Genomic DNA, 8,920 nt, shown 5'->3' on the forward strand with positions numbered 1-8,920 from the left:
CTCATCCTCTTCAGTTAATAGATAGCTTGGTGTAAACCTGGTCTCTACTCATCCTCTTCAGTTAATAGATAGCTTGGTGTAAACCTGGTCTCTACTCATCCTCTTCAGTAATAGATAGCTTGGTGTAAACCTGGTCTCTACTCATCCTCTTCAGTTAATAGATAGCTTGGTGTAAACCTGGTCTCTACTCATCTTCTTCAGTTAATTGATAGCTTGGTGTAAACCTGGTCTCTACTCATCCTCTTCAGTTAATAGATATCTTGGTGTAAACCTGGTTTCTACTCATCCTCTTCAGTTAATAGATAGCTTGGTGTAAACCTGGTCTCTACTCATCCTCTTCAGTTAATAGATAGCTTGGTGTAAACCTGGTCTCTACTCATCCTCTTCAGTTAATAGATAGCTTGGTGTAAACCTGGTCTCTACTCATCCTCTTCAGTTAATAGATAGCTTGGTGTAAACCTGGTCTCTATTCATCCTCTTCAGTTAATAGATAGCTTGGTGTAAACCTGGTTTCTACTCATCCTCTTCAGTTAATAGATAGCTTGGTGTAAACCTGGTTTCTACTCATCCTCTTCAGTTAATAGATAGCTTGGTGTAAACCTGGTCTCTACTCATCCCCTTCAGTTAATTGATAGCTTGGTGTAAACCTGGTCTCTACTCATCCTCTTCAGTTAATAGATAGCTTGGTGTAAACCTGGTCTCTACTCATCCTCTTCAGTTAATTGATAGCTTGGTGTAAACCTGGTCTCTACTCATCCTCTTCAGTAATAGATAGCTTGGTGTAAACCTGGTCTCTACTCATCCTCTTCAGTAATAGATAGCTTGGTGTAAACCTGGTCTCTACTCATCCTCTTCAGTTAATAGATAGCTTGGTGTAAACCTGGTCTCTACTCATCCTCTTCAGTTAATAGATAGCTTGGTGTAAACCTGGTCTCTACTCATCCTCTTCAGTTAATTGATAGAAGACAAAATACAAGTTTCAATTTATGAAGGCGTGAAATCATAAATACAGCAGACATATTTATGACAGCAGAAATGTACAGTGTCTAAGACGAAACAGATTTTATGTAAATATATTACATTACATCGTGAAAAATATAGACCATGGACGACTAGACTGAAATGTAACTGAAGACATGAGACACAAACATTCTGCCCACAGCAAAGGACATTTTGAGTCTGGGGTCCAACACACAGCAAAGCCCATTATAACACGTTATCAAGCTCAAAAAGCAGGTCTGTTTACTCTCTTACAGCAATTACATATTGACATGGTTTCCTTTACACACAGCAATAAGATATTTACAACATCCTGTTACACACATCAGTTTGTTCGCTTTCAGGCATGTTCACTTGCGGTGTGTCTCAGTGCAGTTTAAACTCAGCGTCCATTTTGTTTTTCCGTGTATTAGTTCTTGAACATGTCACACAGAAGTTTCTCCATGGGGGTGTTGCCGATGGTCCTGTGGAAGAAGAGGAGCTCGATCCGCTCAGAGCTGACGAAACGCAGAGAGGGCAACAACAGGAGGAGCTTCCCAAATCTACACAGAGAGACAGAGAGGGTGGTGAGTTATACGCTTTGAATTTACAGCAAAGAGAGATTTCATCAAAGTCCTGAAGTGTCTGAAAACAGAAAAATAAAAACTGATTCCAATTCTGTTAGCAGCTATCAAAACAATATCAAGATCAAGTCATTTACAGATCCATAACAGTGAAATTTGATTTCACAGGCCATTTTAACATCCTCTCATTCTTCAGGTTAGTAGCTAGATATACATACAGTGGAATCCAGATCCATGTGGATAAAAGGGAGGGAGGTTGTGTAGGGAGGTCAGGGAGGTTGTTTAGGGAGGTCAGTGAGGTTGTGTAAGGAGGTCAGGGAGGCTATGTAGGGAGGTTGTGTCGGGAGGTTGTGTAGGGAGGTCAGGGAGGCTGTGTAGGGAGGCTGTGTAGGGAGGTTGTGTAGGGAGGTTGTACAGGGAGATCAGGGTGGTTGTACAGGGAGATCAGGGAAGTTGTGCAGGGAGTCCAGGGAGGTTGTACAGGGAGATCAGGGAGGTTGTACAGGGAGATCAGGGAGGTTGTACAGGGAGATCAGGGAGGTTGTGCAGTGAGATCAGGGAGGTTGTGCAGGGAGATCAGGGAGGTTGTGCATGGAGATCAGGGAGGTTGTGCAGGGAGATCAGGAGGTTGTACAGGGAGATCAGGGAGGTTGTACAGGGAGATCAGGGAGGTTGTGCATGGAGATCAGGGAGGTTGTGCAGGGAGATCAGGGAGGTTGTACAGGGAGATCAGGGAGGTTGTGCAGTGAGATCAGGGAGGTTGTGCAGGGAGATCAGGGAGGTTGTGCAGTGAGATCAGGGAGGTTATACAGGGAGGTCGTAGTAGTCCTACCTGGCAGGCTGACTGGAGTAATGTGATCTGATGTGTTGTCCCAACATCACCTGGGACTGATCCTGTAGGTTCTCGACCTGCTCCGGGTCCTTCAGACCTCGGGTCTCTATGACAACAAAGAGAAGAAGAAGGAAAGATCAGTCAAACAGGCCTAGTCTCACGTCTCATCCACATGTCCAGATGGAATCTGGGGAAGTAGAATTTACAGCCCCAGAAACAGAAAGCCCTAATGCAGATCAAACGAAAACATGTATCTCATTACATTCAGCTCTGGTCACAAAAACATCACCACAGATTACATCTGGCCATTCTTATTGCAAAGAAATGACACCATAGCAACAAAAATCACAAACCAACATCCCCCTGACCCCCCCTCAGGCACCCACCTGGTTTGAAGAGGACGATGGCCTTGAGGCAGGCAAACTCAGTGGGGTCTACGACCAGGGCTTTGAACCTACTGAAGACCTCCTGGAGCAGACGCAGGTCCACGCTGGTGTAGGATGTCTTGCTCTGCATGGTTGGTGGGGACAGGTCGGGGAGGGACAGCAGAGGACAGCTGTCCAGGGGGAGAGACCACTGGATGGCACACAGCAGGAAGAGTTCAGACCACGCCTCCTCCAGCAGGATTACCTGGAGGGGAACAAGGAAGTCAGATCAGTGGGGGTCGCACAAGGTTAGAGGTCAAGGGTGACAAGTCATAAACATGACATCACAAACTATGCAGAAAAATGTTTTGGAAGCAGTTCAACTGTCTCTAAACAGATGGAAGTTGTATCAAACTATTCTTTGCACCGTAAAAAAAAATGTTTGGCTTGTTTACCCGTTTGAGCTATACGAAAGCGTTCATATTGACTACCTATTAGTTACCAAACAATGTTGTGATATATTTAATCTTCGGGATCGGTGTCCCTTCCATGGGACGGTTGAGCTACCGAAGGCTAATGTGATTAGCATGAGGTTGTCAGTAACAAGAACATTTCCCAGGACATAGACATATCTGATATTTGCAGAAAGCTTAAATTCTTGTTAATCTAAATGCACTGTCCAATTTACAGTAGCTATTACAGTGAAAGAATACCATGCTATTGTTTGAGGAGAGTGCACAGTTGTGAACATGCAACGTTATTAATAAGCAAATTAGGCACATTTGGGCAGTCTTGATACAAAAGTTTGAACATAAATGCAATGGTTCATTGGATCAGTCTAAAACGTTGCACATACACTGCTGCCATCTAGTGGCCAAAATCTGAATATCACCTGGGCTGGAATAATACATTATGACCTTTCACTTGCATTGGTAAAAAAATATAAAATACAAAAGAACGGTTGTTTATTTCTTTGTATTTTCTTTTACCAGATCTAATGTGTTATATTCTCCTACATTCCTTTCACATTTCCATAAACTTCAAAGTGTTTCCTTTCAATTGGTACCAATAATATGCATATCCTTGCTTCAGGGCCTGAGCTACCTGCAGTTAGATTTGGGTATGTCATTTAGGGAAAAAATTGAAGGGAAAAAAACATCTAATCTTTAAGAGGTATTAATAAGCAGTTCATACTGTAAGTAAACCCTATCATAGTATCCCGTCTATACCTGGTCTCTGAATGGGAGATTGGAGAACACTGGCAGGTTCTTGGCCCATTTAACAGACATGAAGAGGAGCCGGGCTGACGTCTCGTACACATTCTCTGTACTGGAAGGGTACAGGGACAAGTGGTAGTCTGAGGACTCCCTCTCTGGCTCGTTACTGGTCACATCTATGTTCTCATCAACTGTGGAAGAAGGGGAATTATTACAATACACATCAGATAAAAGCCTGGAGATTATGTCAACTGTGAGAGATATTGTGAATACTCGAGAAAGAAAGATTAAGAAGTGGAGAAAGAGAGAAAGAAATAAAGAAAGAGAGAGAGAGAGACAGAGAAATAAAGAAAGAGAGAGACAGAGAAATAAAGAGAGAGAGAGAGAAAGAGAGAGAGAAAGAGAGAGAGAGAAAGAGAGAGAGAGAGAAAGAGAGAGAAAGAAATAAAGAAAGAGAGAGACAGAAATAAAGAGAGAGAGAGACAGAGAAATAAAGAGAGAGAGAGAGAAAGAGAGAGAGAGAGAGAGAAAGAGAGAGAGAGAGAGAGAAGAGAGAGAGAGAGAGAGAGAGAGAAAGAGAGAGAGAGAGAGAGAGAGAGAGAGAGAGAGAGAGAGAGAGAGAGAGCGAGAGCGAGAGAGAGAGAGAAATAAAGAGAGAGAGAGGAGAGAGAAACAGAGGAAAACCAACAAACAGCCATAATAAAGCCCTCCTCACCATCCTCAGGCTCCAGTTTAGCGCAGGTCTCAGCGGTCATGAGGCTGACCATGAAGCGGTGGTTGTTCTGTGGGCTGGGGGGTGCACAGCGCTGCGGTGGGGCAGACGACGAGCTGATTGAGGTGGAGGTGATGTGAGGTCGGGTGATCACTGAGCAGGAAGTAGAAGAGGAAGTGGGATCCCGTGTGGTGGACAGATGCTCCTTGTCTGTGTCCACGTCGATGGAGTCCAGACGCACCTGAGACGTGCTGCGGGGCTGACGCTCGTTCTGGACAGCTGGGGGAGGGAATTAAGACACAGTTCAGACTCCTGACACATCTTTACACTTCACTGTCCAAGGAGACAGACTACCTCAACAAACATATCCCAACTCTAACTTGAATTATACAAACTTTCACATTTATTCATAAAAAAAAAAAACAGATTATTATCTTTGACATGAAATAAATACATTTCACTGACTCACCATCTTTGTTCATGCCCGCCTGGAGGCACTTCTTCAGCCGACAGGCTTGGCACTGGTTACGATGGGCCTTATCCACTGGGCACATGCCCGTACCAGCCTGACACCTGTTGGGATGAGGAAAACATATTTTACAGTGACAAAATAAACTATTCTAGAGATTTAAACATCAACTAAGAAGTCTGGTTCAACCTTAAATATATTAAACTCACAAATAGTATTTTTTTTTAAATTAAAAGTTAAGTTGTGACAACACAGGTATTCTATCTGTCAGTGGGTAGTTTGACACCGGGCCAGAGTGTCTCTCTCTCTCTCTCTCTCTCACAGGTAGTCTATCTATCAGTGGGTAGTTTGACACCGGGCCAGAGTGTCTCTCTCTCTCACAGGTAGTCTATCTATCAGTGGGTAGTTTGACTATACACCGGGCCAGAGTGTCTCTCTCTCTCTCTCTCACAGGTAGTCTATCTATCAGTGGGTAGTTTGACACCGGGCCAGAGTGTCTCTCTCTCTCTCACAGGTAGTCTATCTGTCAGTGGGTAGTTTGACTACACACCAGTGTCTCTCTCTCTCTCTCTCACGGGTAGTCTATCTATCAGTGGGTAGTTTGACTATACACCAGTGTCTCTCTCTCTCTCTCTCACGGGTAGTCTATCTATCAGTGGGTAGTTTGACACCGGGCCAGAGTGTCTCTCTCTCTCTCACAGGTAGTCTATCTGTCAGTGGGTAGTTTGACTATACACCAGAGTGTCTCTCTCTCTCTCTCTCACAGGTAGTCTATCTGTCAGTGGGTAGTTTGACTATACACCAGAGTGTCTCTCTCTCTCTCTCTCACAGGTAGTCTATCTATCAGTGGGTAGTTTGACACCGGGCCAGAGTGTCTCTCTCTCTCTCTCTCACAGGTAGTCTATCTGTCAGTGGGTAGTTTGACTATACACCGGGCCAGAGTGACTCCTCTCTCTCACAGGTAGTCTATCTATCAGTGGGTAGTTTGACTATACACCAGAGTGTCTCTCTCTCTCTCTCTCTCACAGGTAGTCTATCTGTCAGTGAGTAGTTTGACTATACACCGGGCCAGAGTGTCTCTCTCTCTCTCTCTCTCTCTCTCACAGGTAGTCTATCTATCAGTGGGTAGTTTGACACCGGGCCAGAGTGTCTCTCTCTCTCTCACAGATAGTCTATCTGTCAGTGGGTAGTTTGACACCGGGCCAGAGTGTCTCTCTCTCTCTCTCTCTCACAGATAGTCTATCTGTCAGTGGGTAGTTTGACACCGGGCCAGAGTGTCTCTCTCTCTCTCTCTCTCTCTCTCACACACACACAGGTAGTCTATCAGTGGGTAGTTTGACGCCGGGCCAGAGTGTCTCTCTCTCTCTCTCTCACACACAGGTAGTCTATCAGTGGGTAGTTTGACACGGGCCAGAGTGTCTCTCTCTCTCTCTCACACAGGTAGTCTATCAGTGGGTAGTTTGACACCGGGCCAGAGTGTCTCTCTCTCTCTCTCTCTCACAGGTAGTCTATCTATCAGTGGGTAGTTTGACACCGGGCCAGAGTGTCTCTCTCTCTCTCTCTCTCTCACAGGTAGTCTATCTATCAGTGGGTAGTTTGACTATACACCAGAGTGTCTCTCTCTCTCTCTCTCTCTCTCACACAGGTAGTCTATCAGTGGGTATTTTGACTATACACCAGAGTGTCTCTCTCTCTCTCACAGGTAGTCTATCTATCAGTGGGTAGTTTGACGATACACCAGAGTGTCTCTCTCTCTCTCTCTCACACAGGTAGTCTATCAGTGGGTAGTTTGACTATACACCAGAGTGTCTGTTGTCCAACTCACCTGTATATGAGTCTCCGTCGGACGCTGCGTTTGAAGAATCCGCTGCAGCCGTTGCAGGCGTAGATGCCGTAGTGTTTTCCACTGCTGGTGTCCCCACAGACCTTACAGAGCAGGGCTGGACTCAGGGCTTTACCAGGGGCTGGACTCTTTGCTGGGGGACAACAGAGAGAGAGAGAGAGGTGGGGGAGTTAGAGACTGTTAGATGCATGCTTTGTTGGCTGCTGTATGCTGGGGGACAACAGAGAGAGAGAGAGAGAGAGAGAGAGAGAGAGAGAGAGAGAGAGAGAGGCGTTGTTGGCTGCTGTATGGTGGGGGACAACAAAGAGAGAGAGAGAGAGAGAGAGAGACAGAGAGACAGAGAGAGAGAGACAGAGAGACAGAGAGAGAGAGAAAGACAGAGGGAGAGAGAGAGAGAGAGAGAGAGAGAGAGAGGTGGGGTAGTTAGAGACTCTGTTAGAGGAATGCTTGTTGACAGCTGTATGCTGGCTCGTGCATTAAAGATCCAACTATCAAATTATTTAAAATTCAAATTAAGCAGCATTACTTTTTCTCTCCAATATAAATCAGATTTTTCTAAGATCTGGTTATTATTCCCCCCAAAAAAAAAAAAATCCTACTAATTGAAAATGTGTATTTGTATCAATTAAATAAAATACATTTCAATAAATTCAATTTTAAATGTCAGATCTGATAGAAAGAGAACATTTGATGTGTTTCAAGTGTTTGAAATGTGGAGCCACAAACTAAGCGCTGTTATCAGTCACAACTCCATCAGGCTCACCATGCTGCCAGCAAGCTGGACAGCAACCTGCTGTTTCTAATGGGAGAGAGGGCTGTACTGAAGGCTGTACTGAGGTCCTGTACTGAGGGCTGTACTGAGGTCCTGTACTGAGGGCTGTACTGAGGTCCTGTACTGAGGGCTGTACTGAGGGCTGTACTGAGGTCCTGTACCTGTTCTGCTAGTAAAGAAGCAAACCGCACCACACATGGTAAATGCTGATCCCAAGTGCTTCATTACGGAACACAATCAATAATATACAACGTGGTTTCTGGAGTCTGAACTTCACTGATTTAGTGGCAAGAATAAAGCAACTCTGGAGCAGCATTTACCCAGCGCAGGGTCTCATTTCCTTTATTCTCCGAGCTTTTGGCCCGAGCACCGGTTTTTAAAGAAAGGTCCATATCAGCCAAACGTTTACCTCCTCTGCTGTCACAGTCGGTGCCACTGCTCCCTGAAGAGTCACTCGGAGACGAGGAAGGATGGATGTTAGACAGGTGTTCCTCCATCACGGTTTCTCAATATGTCCTAGCGATGTCTTGTGGACCGGTCGCTTCCCCCCCCCCACACACACACCTCTATTAGAGGGTTACTGTAAACGGCTTTTTAAAAGTTCCGATATAGTGTCCCAATGCAACGACTAGTTTAGCTGCTGTGTGACGGTTCTTCCTTCAGCCGTGAGGAGGTCACACCAACGGCCTCCCCTGACGTCTGGTACCTTGGCGATCAGCGATGAGTTAGTCAAAGTGTCACTGCCAATCTATTGGAGAAGTGTGCTGATGGATGGGTAGCTGTAACTGGCTCCTCGTGTCCGCAGTCAGACTGGCAGACGGCTGGTCAGTTCCTCTTCAGTCCAGATCAACTCCCCTTATGATCACTGGATGTCCCGTCCGATTGCCTCTCCTTCCTCTGTCCCTTGGTGTTGGGAGATACAATGATCTCTCTCTCTCTCTCTCTCAGGTCCTGGATAGTCTCTTGGTCTCTGTAACAGTGGTGTGGATCTGCTGAACAATGGAAGTTAGTTAACACTGTGGGACTCCTCTGTCCCTTGGTGTTGGGAGATACAATGATCTCTCTCTCTCTCTCAGGTCCTGGATAGTCTCTTGGTCTCTGTAACAGTGGTGTGGATCTGTTGAACAATGGAAGTTAGTTAACACTGT

General features: G+C 45.4%; 1 protein-coding gene across 1 annotated transcript in view; it reads right to left on the bottom strand.

Annotated features, from left to right (window-relative positions):
- Positions 1-971: 971 nt before the first annotated feature.
- LOC112240084 (nuclear receptor subfamily 2, group E, member 3) overlaps positions 972-8,920 on the bottom strand; it is an 8,022-nt gene continuing 73 nt past the window's right edge. Inside the window, exons 1-8 of the mRNA XM_024408451.2 lie at positions 8,182-8,920; positions 6,983-7,133; positions 5,158-5,261; positions 4,692-4,967; positions 3,989-4,167; positions 2,781-3,024; positions 2,395-2,500; positions 972-1,541 (exon numbers count right to left, since the gene is read on the bottom strand). The exon at positions 8,182-8,920 is cut by the window's right edge and continues 73 nt beyond it. Coding sequence (XP_024264219.2) covers positions 1,409-1,541; positions 2,395-2,500; positions 2,781-3,024; positions 3,989-4,167; positions 4,692-4,967; positions 5,158-5,261; positions 6,983-7,133; positions 8,182-8,269 — 1,281 coding nt within the window. The 5' untranslated portion in view covers positions 8,270-8,920 and the 3' untranslated portion in view covers positions 972-1,408. The remainder of the gene's footprint in view (positions 1,542-2,394; positions 2,501-2,780; positions 3,025-3,988; positions 4,168-4,691; positions 4,968-5,157; positions 5,262-6,982; positions 7,134-8,181) is intronic.

Source organism: Oncorhynchus tshawytscha, unplaced genomic scaffold (genome assembly GCF_018296145.1).
Source record: "Oncorhynchus tshawytscha isolate Ot180627B unplaced genomic scaffold, Otsh_v2.0 Un_contig_5351_pilon_pilon, whole genome shotgun sequence".
Taxonomy (NCBI): Eukaryota; Metazoa; Chordata; class Actinopteri; order Salmoniformes; family Salmonidae; genus Oncorhynchus; species Oncorhynchus tshawytscha.